General features: G+C 42.8%; 1 protein-coding gene across 1 annotated transcript in view; it reads left to right on the forward strand.

The window, feature by feature from the left end:
* The window catches only part of LOC306752466 (anoctamin-4-like), a gene marked incomplete at its 5' end in the record, with an annotated part of 37,129 nt that extends 19,144 nt beyond the window's left edge, over nt 1–17,985 (forward strand). The window contains 23 exons of the mRNA XM_079236227.1: nt 1,139–1,239; nt 1,799–1,843; nt 1,909–2,040; nt 2,243–2,349; nt 2,582–2,637; nt 2,883–3,004; nt 3,183–3,317; nt 3,805–3,901; nt 5,130–5,190; nt 9,903–9,985; nt 10,488–10,628; nt 10,706–10,870; nt 10,995–11,031; nt 11,141–11,252; nt 11,802–11,859; nt 13,436–13,533; nt 13,839–13,981; nt 15,187–15,339; nt 15,441–15,588; nt 16,073–16,192; nt 16,611–16,716; nt 17,024–17,227; nt 17,860–17,985. Of these exons, the coding sequence (XP_079092353.1) occupies nt 1,139–1,239; nt 1,799–1,843; nt 1,909–2,040; nt 2,243–2,349; nt 2,582–2,637; nt 2,883–3,004; nt 3,183–3,317; nt 3,805–3,901; nt 5,130–5,190; nt 9,903–9,985; nt 10,488–10,628; nt 10,706–10,870; nt 10,995–11,031; nt 11,141–11,252; nt 11,802–11,859; nt 13,436–13,533; nt 13,839–13,981; nt 15,187–15,339; nt 15,441–15,588; nt 16,073–16,192; nt 16,611–16,716; nt 17,024–17,215 (2,412 nt within the window). The 3' untranslated portion in view covers nt 17,216–17,227; nt 17,860–17,985. The remainder of the gene's footprint in view (nt 1–1,138; nt 1,240–1,798; nt 1,844–1,908; nt 2,041–2,242; nt 2,350–2,581; nt 2,638–2,882; nt 3,005–3,182; nt 3,318–3,804; nt 3,902–5,129; nt 5,191–9,902; nt 9,986–10,487; nt 10,629–10,705; nt 10,871–10,994; nt 11,032–11,140; nt 11,253–11,801; nt 11,860–13,435; nt 13,534–13,838; nt 13,982–15,186; nt 15,340–15,440; nt 15,589–16,072; nt 16,193–16,610; nt 16,717–17,023; nt 17,228–17,859) is intronic.
* Between the last annotated feature and the right edge of the window lie 230 nt (nt 17,986–18,215).

Here is an 18,215-nt window from a genome sequence, read left to right on the forward strand (position 1 = left end):
AAGAAAGAACATCTACGCTCACTTCTTCTTTCTGTCATCGTGTTGACATGGTTTTGGCTTAGTGCTCATGCCTTTCACACACACACACACACATACACATACACACACAGGCTAAACAAATGAGGGTTGCGGGGTCTTGGAGGACCAATCTGACAGACCTTTAGATCAATTTTTTTAATCTAAACTTTGAGGAGATTGAACCAAAACAGTGACGTTGCTGAGCTAAAGGACAGTGAAATGAGTTGCAAGGCTCCACAAAGTTGGTTCAACATTCTCATGTTCATCCCTACAAACAGCTTTCACATCACGCATAATCATTTGATCCTTTGTTCATATGAAGATATTGATTGTCGCCGCTTTATAATGTATAATTGTATCTGGCCACAAGCCCAAGTCACAGTGGCATGTCCTGTGTGAGAGCATATTCATATTTATAAAAGCTTTCACCACTCGATGCGACAATGATTAATTTAACGTTTATTTAGCTGGTGGGGATTAAGTGTCTTGCTCAAGGGCTCGTCAGCGGGGCGGAGGATATAATGAGGGGGCTTCACCTGAAGCGTGACCTTTTGAATCACACCAGGCCTCCATCTCTGTGTTGACGAAAACAACTTCTTTTTTTTTTTTTTGCTCTCGCTGCTCAGTAAGGTGACCACAAAAATGGCCACACAAAAAATAGGACAGAGAATTGGCTTTGCCGCGATCAACTCTGGCAGACCTGCGGCCGCACTCCGAGGGCAACATGAGCAACATCAATACCAATTTGTGTGAAGGAGCGAATTAGTGCTCAGTCCTACAGAGCATGTAATCTCAACTGCCAGACTGCTGAATTTAAAAACGCTCCGAGCCTCACAGGGTCTGACGGCGGAGAGCCGCCACTCACGCAGCCGATACAAATGTGCTTATGGCAATTTTCTCCTGGAGAGACTTGAATTTGAACGAGTGGAACATGTGGATGTTTGTGATCTGCCGATGCAGTAGAACCAAGGTCGTCCTCATCTAGAACGTGCAGGGGGAACAACGGCCCTCGTCTCCTCGTGGAATAGTTTCCGTTCTCTTCATTCATGTACCGAGATGATATATTTTGTGGTCCTCTCTGTTTCTTATCTTATCTTCCTGTGTTGGGTTTCCTCCCCAGGCCTCTTTGACTAACAGCGACGTGATTTTTCTGAAGCTCCATGCGCCGTGGGACGTCCTCTGTCGCTACGCAGAGCTCATGAACATCCGCATGCCCTTCAGGTGAGACGACAAACAACAAACACAGAACCGCCTTGTCATGGAAGAAAAGAGAAACTTAAAAAAAAGGTACCTTTCTGGGTTTTCTTGTAAGCAAATAAAAGTTCTGTTAACATTCACAAGGGCTCCCTAAAGGTCTACATAGAATATTTGCAAAGCCGACTTTTCTGCGAGCTTGTTCTCTTTTGTATTGCCTCTCTTGGTGAATTGCTGCGCGTCTTTTTTTCCGTGTTATCAGAAGTTTCAACCGTTGAAACCAGCAGCAGAAATTTGTATTTTATTTTTGCACAATACAAACAAAACAAGGAGGCCCATTCATAAAAAGCACTGCTCCACAGCGCCTCTAGTGGCCGAAGAACTCCAGTGGCTACCTTTAATGTTCGACACAGCAATAGTAGTAGTGGGGAATAACATAGTAGAATTTATACCTGAAGCATGGATAGAAGCAGTAATAGTAACGATAGTACTGGTATTAGTAGTAGTACTATTTGTTTGTTTTATTATCCTCATTACTGAACTGTTCTCAGTTAATCCTCCTTAATTTTCCTCCTGCATATTCCAGGAGGAAAATGTTTTACATGCACCGCCGCCACAAGTTCACGAGCAGGTGAGTGTTGAGTCAGAAGCAGGTCGGCTCGGCTCCGGCAGCTTTAACTGAGACTCCGCTTGCAGGATGGAGAAGCGCATCAACAAGTTCCGCGGCTGGCTGCCGCGCAAACCCATGAAGTTTGACAACGACGCTCTGCCCGACCTGGAGGAGAACGAGAGCTTCACCGCGCCCTTCAGTCGATCGAGGATTCACCAGTGAGTTGTTGCTTTTTTTGTAACTGCCCTTTAGAAACTGGTCACGGAGAAATGACTTGAACTTTATCTAACATTATCATTTTATTCTATTTCCGCTTCTGTACTCATGCCACTTGAAATTCCCTCACACTGGAACTCTCCACACAGGAGCAGCGTCATCCACATTAAACAGATTTGTAATAACTGGTGCGTTTCTCTGCAGCTTCATCATCCACAACAAAGACACTTTTTTCAGCAACGCCACCAGAAGTCGCATCGTCCACCACATCCTCCAGCGGGTCAAATACGAGGAGGGTAAAAATAAGATGGGTGAGAAAAACGGAGGTGATTTAAATCGTTTTAAAAGAGGAAATGTTATTGAGAAGCTGTGTTTGAATCTTTATTTCCTTTCTATTTCCCTCCTACATCTCTAGTTTTTGCTACTTTAGCTTTCTAATGTTCACTAATAAGGGCTCACTAATAATCAGTGTTCTGCTAATTCTAATGTTCAGATCAGACGTCTGTTTCTCTTCTTTCACAACTCTCTGTTTTTTTATTCCAGGGCTGAATCGTCTTTTGAGCAACAGCTCGTACGAGGCGGCTTTCCCTCTTCACGAGGTAATTTGGCTGATCTCCATAAAGTCACTCGTCAATTACATTTTGTCACTTTTTTTTAAGTCATTCCTTTTTGTTGTGTCTTGTGTGTTCCATGTACTGATATTACAGCAATACATACATGTACATAGATCACGTATCTGCATGTCCGTGTACGTGTACGTGTGTGTGTGTGTGTGTGTGTGTGTGTGTGTGTGTGTGTGTGTGTGTGTGTGTGTGTGTGTGTGTGTGTGTCTGGACGCTAACAGGGGAGCTACCACAGCAAAAACTCCATCAGAACACACGGAGCAGAGAACCACCGGCACCTGCTGTACGAGTGTTGGGCCTGGTGGGGGGTTTGGTACAAGTACCAGCCGCTGGACCTCATTAGGTAACTTACAAGTCACACTCAGCCTCCAAAGCAGCATCACAGGTAGTAGTAGAACATCATCTCCACACTGTCTTATATAGGTTGAATCTGCATTTTTACCACATTCAATATATTTTGATATGAATATTTCTTTGAAGTGTGGTGAAAGCGTCCCTGGCCGCTGCTCTTGTGGTTCCAGGAGGTATTTTGGCGAGAAGATCGGCCTGTACTTCGCCTGGCTCGGCTGGTACACGGGGATGCTGTTCCCAGCAGCGCTGGTCGGCCTCTTGGTGTTCCTGTACGGCCTCTTCACCCTGGAGCACTGCCAGGTCAGGTAAACACCCCTCCTCTGTTCTCATAAGAGCTGGTCTTGTATTGTATTTGAAGCATTTAAAACATATATATTTGAAAGAGTTTCTCCAGAAGAACACGCCTTGCTTTAAGCTGCATATCAGATAGACTGTTTATTTAGTGAAGAAGTCAGGTAACTTGACTGAATGGAAACTAGTTTGGTCCTACAGATGAGGCGGCGGAGTGTGAAATTGTCCCGTGTTACTTATCGTTTTGGACGCCTGTTAAATGAAATAAAGAAGTAAAACGTGTGCAGGATTCTCCGGTCAAAGTAAAAGCTTACGATGTAAATGCAAACGCTCTCAGTCATCTCTTTGAAGGCTGTGAATGAGAACGTGTAAACTAAATTATTTTTCTGTGCAGTGCTGTGCTTCCTTGAATTTTTCTTTTTTTTGACTGTGTTGCACTAACGTTGCTCGACATTGTGATACAACTCAACTAGAGTTTGATAGGCTACATGTTTTCTCCAGTAAAGAAATCTGCCAAGCCACCGACATCATCATGTGCCCCATCTGTGACCTGTACTGCCCCTACCTGAGACTGTCCGACAGCTGCATCTACGCCAAGGTACTGTCCCGACAGATGTTTGCACTTTGTCGCTGTCCTCGCGGGAAAAAAGATGTTTTTCAATATCGTCACCTTCCTAAAATAATGGCCTAAGTAATTTGTTTTGCCAAAAATGATTTTCTTGTCTAAATCATCTCCTCATGATATTGGTGCCTCTGGTAAAATCTCCTACATCCTCAGTTGAACAGATCATGTGATTCTACCCCTGTAGTATAACGGACATGTCAAGAGTGTGACTTAGGCCTTTTTGTTTTGCCTAAATCAAAAGACAATGTGACTTAGGCAATTTTACAAGCTTTTCAAGATGGCAGTTTGAAGCTAGCATTTAAGCTAGCAATTTAGTTAGCATTTTTGCGAGCATTTTTGTCAATTTTTGTCAATTTGACCGGTATTACAGTATGCCTGGTGTGCACCACTATTACATTTGGTCACGCTTTTTGTGTTTTCCTGAAAAAATTACTTGGCCCATTATTTTAGGAAGGTGACGATATGTAACTAACTCAAAATGATTAAGTACATTCAGCACAAAGTCAGAAATGGAGCGGTCAGGGATTGAAGAGGAACTGCATCAATATTAAAGGAGCAGTGTATCGGTTTCAGTGGAATTTATTGGAATTTATTGGTGAGCTGAAAACTCTTCGCTCACTCTGGAAGAACTACGGTGGCCTTCAGGGAACGTAACCGCTGAAGGCTCCCTCTCTTGAGCTAGGGTTAAATTTGTCCCTTCTGGGCTCCTGTAGAAACATTGTGGTGCAACATGGCCGACTTGCTTATTCACATGAACGGAGGAGGGAGAATAAGTCAATGCACCATTTTAATGACACAATCATTTAATTAACGACACGTTTCAGTGTTCGTACGGGAAAGTTGATTTACTTAAACTTTTATATTTATTGTGCACTGATTTACAGATGTCTCTTCCCCAATGTACGTCTATCGGAGAGAAGTATTTTTGGGCCACCTGGCATAACGTGACGGAACAGAAAGTTGTAATTCCAAAGTTTGGCATCTTTTTCAAATTTATTTCAAAGCCCGGCGCTCTTCCTGTGGCCTTGATTTATTGTAGTGTTGAAGGGCTTATCCTAAGCTAAGGAAAACACAACGATACTAAGTTGCAGGTTGCATGCTAATAAAGACATTATTATGAAGATCCATCCCTCACCCTAAATCCTACACACACTAGACTCCTCTCTTCAGCTACGTGTTGTTCTTCCTCTCCTCTCTTCAGGTCACCCATCTCTTTGACAACGGAGCAACCGTTTTCTTCGCCGTATTCATGGCTGTTTGGGGTAAGTCCAACGGCTCACATTTCTGTACAAACCTTCCAGGTGTTTTCTCTTAAAGATGGACTGAAACCACGGTTTTTGCCACAAGCAGAAAACATGTTCATTCTATAACCCTCACAAAGTTCATATGGCTCAATACACCAAGCATCAAACATGTCCTTTTATCAATTTCTGTCTTTGCCGCTCTGGGAGATCTGTCTCTCTCTCTGTTCACGTGGTCTACTGTTCGCTGCTGGCCATGTATCTTAATACAGCGGCTTTATGAGAACTTCATCACTGAAAACAGCTTCCCTCTACTTCTAGAAGTGACACTCATTGAGACTGAACCAAGACATGAAAGTTGCAGGCCGATGAGCTAAAGGATGCTATAACGTGGCGCAGAAATGAGCTCAGATGGGAGATCATCCTCTGTGTGTGTTTGTTCACATTAGGCATAGTCCTTTGTTCACATGAAGATAGTGATAAGTGCGGCTTTAACTTGTTTTTTTAATTACTGAAATAGTACAAATATATCCTAGTTCTCTAAAATAGAATTTTTGAAAAGTGAAACATTATTGCATTGCATAGATTACATTCTTTTAAAAGGAGGCATTCACTGCATTCATGGTGGAGGCGTTTGTCAAACAGCTGGAGGGTCAGGAAGCTGTCAGCGCTGCACCAGGTCCCAGGGGACGAGAGGGAACACAGAGTTTGTGATGGGTTCATATCCCAGGACAAGTGATGGAGCAGCAGCACCGTTATCACATGGCTGGAAGCTGACCTGTTTATAAATGTCTCTGTGGAAGCATGAGGGGGCTGAGGGAGACAGAAGAAAGGACAGAGAAGGTGTGATTTTAACATTTTCAATAACTCCAGATCAAACTTTATTGAGAAATTGATAGAAGTAATCATTTCCCCCAAAAGATTATCAAACGAAATATTCTGCTTCAATCCCTATTTGTTGGCGTTTTCTAAAACAATTTGCTCCCCAGCTCACCACACACAAAGAGAGGTACGCACCATAACTTACATGTATATCACCACAATAACAAAACACAAAAAATAGGGTGATTGCATCATAACAACGTTCATTCGAAAACACCAAGAGAAGCTTGAATGTAAAAAGAAATAAAGCCCTAATGCCATCTAAATGTTATTCAATCGGATTAATATGGCTTCAGAATATGCTCCAAAATCCGACCCAGAGGCACGACACAGTAATAGTGCATTAAACCAATAGAAGAGAATTTTAAGTACAATAGGGTTTAAATTAGATACTGGCAATGAGTTGGTTTCTAAATGCAGTTGCATTATTTGTATATATATATATTATACATGGTTGTTGTTTTGTTGATTTGTATAGTTTCATGCTCACCCGTGAGTTTGTTCTCTGGGTGCTTGAGAGCCTCCTTCACTCTGTTGTCCAGTCTCCAACATCTCAGCATGAAGAACAGAACTAAGCACAGCTGCAGGGCGAAGGTCAACACGCCCAGCACGATGATGGTGCTGTTAACTGTTGAGGAGGAGGAGAGAAGATGTGATGCGCTTTTACAGCTCAATGCAGCGCTGCCGGGACCTTTTGCTCTCGAGACCCAGAGGAGTTGAATCCCAGAGATATTTAAACATGGACAGGAATGTAATGTAATGTAATGGAGCCAAAAGCTTCAAATGAAAAGAGATTTGTTTAATTCATAGACAGTAAGTGCTGCGGCTCCCGCGCTGCAGTATACTCATAAAAGCATCACGGGCCCTGTTGCATTAGTGCGCGTTAATAATTCAGACCGTCAGACATCTTCTCCATCTTCTCACCGCAGTGGAAACCAGATCGGCTTCACAAGTATGAATGTTTTATTTTGCAAATTGCAGATAAAGCGGGACCGAAAGCAAAGTAAAGAGAAACAAATCAAACGTATAAATGCTACAGTACCAGCTGAAGATAGGGGTGGTGTTGACTCCCAGTGGGTGACCTCTGGCTGGGTCAGGTTCTGGTTCTGGAGGAGTCCCATCGGTCAGATCGGTGCAGCAGCCGCCTGTGCAGCAGAAGCAAAGTGTGTGTTCACTCACCACCTGACAAGGACTGAAGCTTCCTGCACACTAAACTTACTAAAGGATCACATCCGCTCGAAGACGTTAATGCCAGAGGCTGTATGAGCACTGAAAACCACCTGCTGTGAGCAAATTAAAGATGAATGTTTCATATTCTGTATTTCCTGGTAGATGTAATATCAATCATTACATCTGCTTCATAAGTCAAGTGCTCTGAGCAAAATCTTTCTAGTTTTGAAAGGGTTCCTGCCTGCTTGTCTGTGAGTAGAGAGACTTGGTTAGGATTGTGTGTGACGGCTGCATCTACATGGAAGTGACAGAAATGATGTGTGTTTTTTTTGTTTTGTTTTTTAAATGATTCAGGGGATTAAACGATTTTAGTTTTTAATTGAATCGCGTCAGGATGGAAATAAAAGTGTTTTAAGGAGGTATAAGGCCACATGCTGGCTTTAATGACCTGATTCTCCCTCTTATCTTGTCTACAGATTAACTTTAACAACCTTTAATAAGTTAGACGCCTCTGAGCACTTTGCAAACGTACAAACTAAAAGTCAGGCAGCCGATTAAAAATGTACGGTTGAAAGGACCTGCATCTGAAACAGGGTTGAATAGCATCACGTTAAAGTCACTGTAAAAGACTGAAGAAAAGCAGCTGAAGGAACATTTTATTCAGAAATATTGAAAGGGTGCAAAAAAACAAATGAGGAATGTTCAAATAAAGTGCAACAATGTAGAGTAAAATATATACAAGACATTACAAAGGTCACACAAACTAATAATCTAACTAAAAACATGCCTCACTGATATGAAACAAAGTGAAGACAGACAGCCCAGCCTGCAGACACTTTGAAGCATTTCTTGTGCACTAATGTACTGACCTTCCAGTCCCTGCTGCTGCTGTCCAAGTGAATATAATTCCGGGGCTCGACTGCAGCAGAGAGTCCAATCCCTTCATTAAGGTCCTCAGAAGCGGGCTCCCCTGCTGGCTCCACGCGGCGGGGAAGCGGTGCCTCCTCAGACAGCTGCGGCTCCACGCTCACAGCATTTCAACAGACGTGGACGCCAGAGAGAAAACAATCTGTGAGCTCCTCTCTTCGAGCGTTCAGCGCAGAGACGTGGTGTGTTTGTGTGCAATGAGTAAGCTATCCAGAGGACTTTGTTCAGCACGCCGGGCCTCTGCCTTCTGCCCTAAAAGACTCCACCACTTCTAAACTAAATGTCCTCCATTCGCATATCAAGGAACCAGAACTTGTCTATGACATCATGTAGCAGAGAAGAGGCAGCGTTACAAGTAGGGATTCAGTAGGGATGTTTCAAGTAGGGATTCAGTAGGGATGTTTCAAGTAGGGATTCAAACAGAGTGATTGAATCAGTGTTGGGATCATATCATAAAGGTCTTTATGTTGATGCCCTGTCCACTCAAGTGATTAATTACTTGAGAACCAGGTACGGGGAAAACTGTCTTGGGATCTCACAAACTAGAAAAAGAGAATAAAATTAAGAATATGAAATCCCCATTACAGCACTCAGACATTGTCTTGGTATTTGAGAGAGAAACCCGGCCTGCAGGTTTGTGTGTGTAGTGGAACTCATCCAGCTGGTTCTTAACAAAGATTTACAAAGATGTAATTGAATTTTAAGATTATTTTTACTTGCGGCATCAAGGCGTCATCAGCACGGGGAGTTCATGTTCCACCGGAGTACATCACTCAGGGTCAAACACCCGCAGAACACGAGAGACTGGATCAGAGTTCAATTCACGTAGATTTATTTGTAACACGCAGATTATCACAAATGACTCTGGAATTACAGACAGCTTCCGACCCCGTCTGTCCTACACGACTACCGAGCAAACAAAGACATAGCAGTTAGAACTTAACCCATAAGGACCCGGACCCATTTCTCCTTCAAGAAAAATTATGGGGGACATAATACAGTATAGTGTCACATTTTTGAAATGTTACATATATGTCACATTGGGCGTTAATGGTAAAAAAAAAATGGTATTAATAATTACAACTTGATTTTTTGGTTTTTATTTTTTGAATATGCTTTGGATTGAACAATATAAAATATGTTAGCTAAATATTATTGAATCAGCCAAATTAACTGAGCAGATCATAATTTTTTTCCGTATTGTTCATATTTGTCACACTGGGTTCTTCGCGACATTTTTAGGTTAACGTCCCGATGTGACGTATGTGTCCCAACGATGTTTATCTGATTTGTTTTATGTCAGTTTCTTCACGAAATGTGCTCACAGCAGGTTCAATACACTAAAGGACATATTAATTAAGCATTAAAATGGGTGAATATTACCTTTAACAATGAAAAACAAGCTTTTTAAATTTAGCATTTTCCTCAGATCTGTCACAACCTGGATCAGCCATCTTGGAAAGGTTGTTATGGGAACACAAAATCACATGACCTGTCACATGACACACCAAGATGTTCAGTAGGTGTCACTTAGGGACTTCATGAGTTAAAATGAAGGATGAAGCTGTATATGGAACTTTCCAGAACACTTAAAGGACGTGTGACACCTGTGTCACCGTGGGTCCTTTTGGGTGAACATTTAGTGCAGGTAGCGCCCCGTTCTTTCGCATATTTAATCAGTACGGTTTCAGAGTGACACGAAGGCTCACATGCAAACATCTGACCCTGTTTTTTTTTCCCGCCATGTTTTTCAGCCACGGTCTTCCTGGAGTTCTGGAAAAGGCGCAGGGCGGTCCTCGCATACGACTGGGACCTCATCGACTGGGAGGAAGAGGAGGTGAAGAAGCCCTTGCTTTTATTTCTGCATCTGTGGGGAATCTGATTTCAGATTAAGTGAGATGTGGCGAGAGGGCGTCTGAAAAAAAGTTGCTGCCGTTTATCTTCGTATTTTAATTGAGCTAACATTCTTTTTTTGGCTTTACCCAAAGAGGTTTCAACTCACACAGACAATGTTGCTGACCCTTATCCCTACTTATACATCTTTCCGGTCGATGCTAGTTTGCAGGCATGTACTTATAAAGGTGGGACTATTGCAAATCAATGCATGACTCACTGAAAATATGCCCTTACAAAGCCGTCATGCAGCAATTTATGTTTTGTGAGAACATTTAGTGGCTTCATGATGTGCCTCAGTCTACTTTGTCCCGAACAGAAGACAAGTCTGCTTATAATTTTTGAATCATAAATATATCCCATAGCCTCATCGAAGTAATACATAATAATAATTACAGTCACTGCTAAGTTTTGCTCATGCGTGTCTTTGTCCTTTTGTCTTTCAGGACGAGATACGCCCCCAGTTTGAGGCCAAATACTCCAAAAAGGAGAGGATGAACCCCATATCTGGGAAGCCTGAACCTCACCAGGCCTTCAGCGACAAATACAGTCGCCTCATCGTCTCGGCCTCCGGGATCTTCTTCATGGTGAGTGTCTCGTCTTTGTGTGTATCCGATGGAAAGTCTTGTGTTCACGTTGTCCGCGTGCCGCTGCGGTGTCACAGATCCTGGTGGTGATCGCCGCGGTGTTCGGCATCATCATATACCGCGTCATCACCGTCAGCACCTTCGCCGCTTTCGGCTGGGCGCTCATCAGCAACAACTCCCAGGTGGCGACCACGGGAACGGCGGTGTGTATCAACTTCTGCATGATCATGCTCCTCAACGTGGTGAGTGGGACGTGGTCCGTAAATCGTCGTCACAACCCAGACACAATATTTCATTAAGTTTACGATGTATTTAACTTCCTCCCTCAGTGATGGATGACAACGTTGTGTCTTTTTCTTCTTCTAGCTCTATGAAAAGGTTGCTCTTCTCCTCACTAATTTAGGTAAGTTGTCTGCACCGGCGGATCGAATGTTCTCGAAGCAGTGATGCAGATATTTCATAACTCCTGTAAGTGTTTTTATCAGTTGATCAGCTTCTCTGTGCCACCACAGAACAGCCAAGGACAGAGTCCGAGTGGGAGAACAGCTTCACCCTCAAGATGTTCCTTTTTCAGTTCGTCAACCTCAACAGTTCCACTTTCTACATCGCCTTCTTCTTGGGAAGGTGAGACACACAGTCAGAGCAGCGCAAAAACGGCCGAGGTGTGTAACGTACTTATGTCTTCGGATGAAACAGAAACTCGTCTGAGTAACGGGACACCACGTTTGTTTAATCTACAAATAGACACACCCTTGAGGCACACCAGGAAATATTGACTCTCTCTTCTCTGAACTCCCCAAAGCACTCAAAGTATTCTCAGCTTTTTGATGTAAACCAGCCAGCTGTGCAAGAATAATCAAGTAAATCCCCCAGTGTTGAGAAAATATGGGACATCTAGAGCAGATTATTTTATGGCATCCAAGTCGAAGAGGTTTCCAGCTTTGAGTCTCATAGATAATATGTGCTAAAGGCTGATTTTTTACCGTTTTATTTTTACACTTTACACTTTATCTCCATTTTTCAACAGAGCTTTTTGGTTTGTCAGTATAATATGTTTAAAACTGTTACAAGATCAATGTGTTTGATAGCAAATGCATCTTATTGGCATACTGCAAAGTCTGCTGACATTAACGCTGCCATAAGAAAGTCATTGTTTTTCTCCCGTGTTGACAGATTTACAGGCCGGCCTGGTGCTTATCTACGCCTCATCAATCGCTGGAAACTGGAAGAAGTGAGTAATTACCTCGCTTTTCCCATCGGGGAATAGCAGCAAAACATTATGAATCAAATTAGACATCAAGTCATTATTGTATGCCCAGCCACCGCGCGTTTAACCTCACTCAGCAGGACGCGTCGCTGCCAGCAGTACTTATGGGAACATGCAGGGAAATAACACACACTGAGTCGGTCTTCGGGGGACAAAAGGCCTGAGTTGGCGCTTTTATCTGCTGAGCTAATGTGTCACCACTTGTTCCCATGGCTGCTGAAATGGGAAATATTGTCGGTAATGTGACATGTACAGTACAAGTACGGCCGTCTGTGGCTGCTCGGAGAGATTAGTGGCTTTTATGAACAGTTGCAAAAATGCTAAAAGCTGCAGGGGAACGTCTGAAAGGTGTTCTTGAACAAAACATTTTTATCATAATTTGATGTGCCGTCTGATTCGCTTGCTGACAAAAGTGCCGATGTAATGCACCTCTGTGCTATTCAGCATATGGCTTTTAAATAACGCTGGAAAGAAGAAAGTACAACAGATAAAGTAAGAAATACAACAGTTTCTATACAAGATACACTTTGTAATCCATGGAATGAGGAAAGATGGTTACAACTACCAATATATTACCAGCACAAGGAGTTGTTACCAAACTAATTTAAAGCAGGTCTGGGGTATTCCACCAGAAAAACAACATCATTACATTTACTTAAATAAGCGTCCTAAATCATTTGTTTTTCTTGAGTGTTTTCTATTCTCCCACAATGCAATTCACAAAAGGAAAAGGAGCAGAAACATTGAAGCAAATACCGTGTGTGTCCGATCCAATTTCATATGACATGTTGATTGTAAACAGTTTGAACTAAAGACGATCTTTTAATTCCCATAATGAAAGCTGCCCTCCCCGGGTAGCTGGCAGAGGACCAGACTGTTACCATTACGGGACACCGAGCCAATCCTGGCCCTCGAATGCGACACAGCGCAGGTCTTGCCAAGAAATGTAATGCTGACAGGACACCTCAAAATGCTAACAAGGTCAATTATGACTCTTTCTAATATTAATGTTTGATCTATGGAGGTTTTAAACCTGAAAGGCGTCCCTTGACCCGAGAAAAACTATTTAAAAATCTGTGAGTTCATCACAATGCCGATGGGCCGAGCAGGAACTCACGGGAGGGGCCAGCGGGCAATGTTTATGGGACTGAAGAGACGCTATCGAGGGGTCCGGTATCCATGATTTCAAATTACCAAGAGAAAGCAAATGTTTTTGGAGCTGTTTTGCCATCATTTACAATTTATTAAATGTTATTCCTTTGCAGCTGTGAGTTGCTATTCCATTTCCTCTATGCAACGCACTGTGGAAGAATAATGTGCATCAACAACACACTCAAAGATCAAGTATTTTTAGAATGTGTACTGACTTTTGGAGTATACCTCATTTTGACACATTTCTAGTGTTGCACAATGCATGCACATTTTGAGTCATAGTGAGGTAAGAAATGATGAGTCTTTCTACAGCAAAGCAGAGTGCCATTGTAAGCGAGGGCTACAGTTTGATTTGACCCTCTCTCTCTCTCTCTCTCTTTCTCTGTAGTGCCACCCCAGTGGCTGTCTCATTGACCTCTGTCTGCAGATGGGGATCATCATGGTGCTAAAACAGACCTGGAACAATTTCATGGAGCTTGGCTACCCGTGAGTGCTTTTTCTCACCTTCAAATGTCAGACATACCAAAAAAAGTTCTGATCAAACCACAAATAATGAACAATAACAACAGTGTTAAAGTTAGTGAGCAACTTTAACTAGTTATGAGATCCCCAGGCCGTATTGCTTGAGGAAGGAGAGACACAGGAGAACCAGAACCAGGTCTGGGTGGGGAAGGCTGTCAGACCCTGTTGCAGTAAAAGAAGATGTTTTCTAAAAAGGAAAACACAAGATTAAAGTTCCTTGCAGTATCTTGAAGGTAAATGTCCTGTTTGCTCTGCTGTTGCTTTGCTAGGCTGATCCAGAACTGGTGGACACGGCGAAGGCTGCGGAGAGAGCACGGAGAGAAAGCCAAGGCCAGCTTCCCCCAGTGGGAGAAGGATTACAACCTGCAGCCAATGAATGCCTACGGACTCTTTGACGAGTACTTAGAAATGAGTATGTTGCATCTGAAGTGCCGAGGATACATTTTCTATTCAGGTTTAGCACAGATCGTAAAAACCTTAAGTCATGTTAGCGCCACAAGCTCAAATATCAGGTGTAAGGTTATCCTAATTGCACTCTGCGGCTTAATCCTGTCTAATACTATCTATAATTCTTTGGACAATAAAACCTTTTCATTTGGAGCCCTGGCTGCTGCAGTGCATGTTATGTAACTGTGACACTGATTCGCTATGGATTAAATTTGGGCTGGGAGCTTTACCACATGCTCGCATCTCTGTCGTTGCTCTCCACTGTTTCAGTTGTGACTGAGGGAGTTATATAAAACAAACAAAGCTGCACTAATCAATATTTTTACATTAACAATGGAAAGAAATACTGTGTAATAGGAAACGGGTAGCTTGTAGGGATGAACCCACAGAGAATCATCACTGTGCAGTTTCCTTGAACATTTTAGCGCCTTTCAGCTTTAGTTTTGTTTTTTGCAGCTCACTCATTTATTTTGGTTAACTCTCACTGCCGAGTTACTTTCAGCAAAGAGAGTGAACATCAGGCAGCAGTTTTCATCAGAAAGGCTCTCATAAACCCACTCCACACCAGCGGCTCAACACCAAACAACAGTTAGTTAGCTTGACAGTTAGTTAGCTAGCAACTAGCTTGTTTGCTAGTGTAGCGGTTAGCCGCCAGCAGAGCCAGGTGCAGGTGTGCTGCAGGAAGGAGTCCTAAAACCAGGGAAGGATTTAACATTTATGCACTTCCAATTCACTTATTTCTTAAAGTCAAAGTGTTTTTGGTTAGATGCCTGAAATGTGAAATTGTTTGTTTATTGCCTAGCGTTAGCTTTCTACTGCCTATTGTACATACGCTTCAAAAATCATAAAAATGGATTTTCAAGTGTGAAGATAAAAAAAATATTTTAATACTTCTATATTTTCTGTAACAAACCAAAATCCACTGGAAAAACCTGTAACCTTTGTCGAGAGAACCGGTGTAGCGCTGACTTCAAGGCTGGCCTACACAAATTTAGAAAGCAGCGATAATAAGTGAATATTGAACTTATATTAATCAGATAGCCAGATATAATGTATCTGTCGCTCCACATCTGCTAACTTGCATTTGCAATTGTTTGCTATCATGTCACCCATGATACACCTCTGCAGGAACTACGGGACCTGAAGGCTTGTGGTTGTTGTGTGTTTCAGTCCTCCAGTTTGGCTTCACCACCATCTTTGTGGCAGCGTTCCCTCTGGCCCCTCTCTTAGCGCTGCTGAACAACGTCATCGAGATTCGCTTAGACGCCTACAAGTTCGTCACGCAGTGGCGGCGACCTCTGCCCTCACAAGCCAAAGATATAGGTGAATTAAACATCTCAGGCATAAGAAAATCTTCGACGTTTGAACGTTATATGTCTTTTGGGGATATATATTTCCTGTCTAATCGTCCGCGTCTGTGGCAGGGATCTGGTACGGCATTCTGGAGGGCATCGGCATCTTGTCCGTCATCACCAACGCCTTTGTCATCGCTGTTACCTCAGACTTCATCCCTCGCATTGTTTACGCCTACAAGTATGGACCGTGTGCTGGTCAGGGCCGAGCAGGGCAGGGGTGAGTGATGGTTTTAGTGTAGTTCATATTAGTTTGTGAAAAGCTGGTCCCTGTTAGTTCCTTTTCACTTTAATAACTTAGTGTAGCAGTGGTGACATACAAATGTTAAAATCCATATTGGAACGCTGCACAGTTTTTCTTTTCTGCACATATAGATAATGATTCGGCTACACTAATCAGTGTGTCCCTTTATTCACTATGCAGCAGCACAATCATTTCTGGATTTATACAACATGTTTTTATCGAATAAAATGTTCTGCTTCAATCCATATGTGTTGGCGTTTAGCCTTTCAAATATAACTTGTAATAACGTTTGCTCTCCCGCATGGTGCACGCAAAGGGATAAAGTTGATTTAATAAATTGAGGATTTTGTTAGGGTGATAAAGAACATTTAAAACCAATGACAGCCCTGCATTGGTTTGTTTTGTTCCCGTTTTAGATATTGCAAGTGTTGGATAAAATGATTGCTCATATGCTCCTCAGGTGTATGATTGGTTACGTCAACGCCAGTCTCTCCGTGTTTCGGGTGTCTGACTTTGAGAATAGATCACAGTCGATGACTAATGGCTCCGAGCTGTTTGGAGAAGCTGTAAAGTATTGCAGGTAAGCCGTGTCTGTGTGTTTGTGCGTGTGTCAGCTTGCAGTGCTCATCATGCATAAGATGTTACAAATATACTGTAAACTGTCATTTTAGTGTCTGTTACACTAAAAAAAAGAAGCTCTTCAGAAGCATAATACCTTTAACAGGATTTGGCTGCAAGTGTTTGCGCAATCCCAGGAAAGTGTGTGTGAGTGTGTTCATCCATCACTTCATTAATGATATTAATTACCACGCAGGCTCTTATTGAGCACCGCATGAAATATAAATCACAAAATATACAGTTCAAACAGAAGTTTAGATGCAACCCAGAATACATCAAGTCACAAAGAGAATTTAAAGTCAACGTTTTCCCATCACGCAAAAGACCTCCTGCTACAAACAGATGTGATGACCTTTGAACTCACCTGCTTGACCCACCAGGTACCGGGACTACAGGGAGCCTCCAGACTCGGCTGACCCCTACTCATACACGCTACAGTTCTGGCACGTCCTGGCAGCGCGGCTAGCATTCATCATCGTGTTTGAGGTAAGTGTTTTCAGTCTGTGACATATGGCACCAGAGAGCCGGCTGGAAAGGGATTCATTCAAACTGTCATGAGTAGACAGCTAGCTGTAATGTGCTAATAAAGAAGTCTTACCAATAGTCTTATCAATAAATCTACTTCTTCTTCCCTCCGGAATCCAGGCATGATTATATCAATATAAATAGCTAAAATAGTCTGTCTCCACCTCGCAGTGGATGATTACATTCTCTGTTCCCACCTTGTCACTTTAGTGTTGGGCTTGTTTTGTATCGGCGCCGGCCTTCGTGATAACGTTCTCTGCTTTCGCAGCATATGGTCTTTGCCATCAAGACGCTGATCGCGTACCTGATCCCCGACCTCCCCAAAGACCTGCGGGACAGAATGCGCAGAGAGAAATACCTGATCCAGGAGATGATGTATGAGGCAGAGCTGGAGAGACTGCAGAGGGAGAAAAACGAGAAGAAGAAGAAGGACAGGGCCCATCACAAGGAATGGCCCTGAATGCACCAAGTGGTACGGCCGGAGATCCAGAACCAGTTTGTTCAGGTTCAGCTCCGTCCACGACTGGTGCACGGCTCTTACATGATTTTTGATTTAATACTGCTCGGCTGGAAAGATTTAAAAGGTCAGTCGGAAGCAGAGTTTTCAATCAATTTGTGGCTAAAACGTTAGCTTGATTAGAGACGAAGAGCATTGTCAAAAGTCTCGGAGTAGTGTGGATGCTGGAAAAATAACACAACAGAGGTATAAGACGTATTGGTGTGTGGGTGGAGCCTGAATGAGAACAAGCAGCAGGTTATTAGGTTGAATACAGTTTTAATTCTCTCCAGCCTTTGACCACAAATGTTTTCATCTTAAAACATATCAAGCTACTGAATGCATGTGTATTTTTAAGAGGCCAAAATCAACAAAGGAAAAGAAGGTAAGCATGTTCAAAGGAAAATTCATACACTATATATATATATATATATATATATATATATATATATATATATATATATATATATATATATATATATCTATTTACCATTTAAAGAGCGTCTGCACCCTAAGCTGTGTAGAAATATACCTCTAAACATTTAAGTGTCCCGCTGTATGTCTCCCAGTGTTAACAGGCCCAACCGTCTGGTTTCTCTCACTCCCAGGTTATCGGCTGGTGTTCGGTGTTTCACAGCACAGTGGAGGAAGGAAAGGAGCGCTGGGTTTCCTGCATGATACTGGACCCTCACACCTTCCTCCTGCCGTGTCAGACCAGCACCTCTTAGCGGACAGTTGATGAACTGCACCCACAGGGCCACCCAGTGACCACAGGCCCGCCTCGTGTCTGCATTCATTACGGATGTCGTCCTGTTGGACGTTCTAATGGCAGTGGGTTTTGCGACCTTTTTCTTTTCTTTTTTCTCCAGATAGTTTCTACCACTTTGGACTCTCAACAGCGTGCGTCTTCAGACCCTGAATGTAGAGTTCAAGCAAGACTACACTTTTACAGATGTCTCGTTTT

Source organism: Taurulus bubalis (assembly GCF_910589615.1).
Source record: "Taurulus bubalis genome assembly, chromosome: 20".
NCBI lineage: Eukaryota > Metazoa > Chordata > Actinopteri > Perciformes > Cottidae > Taurulus > Taurulus bubalis.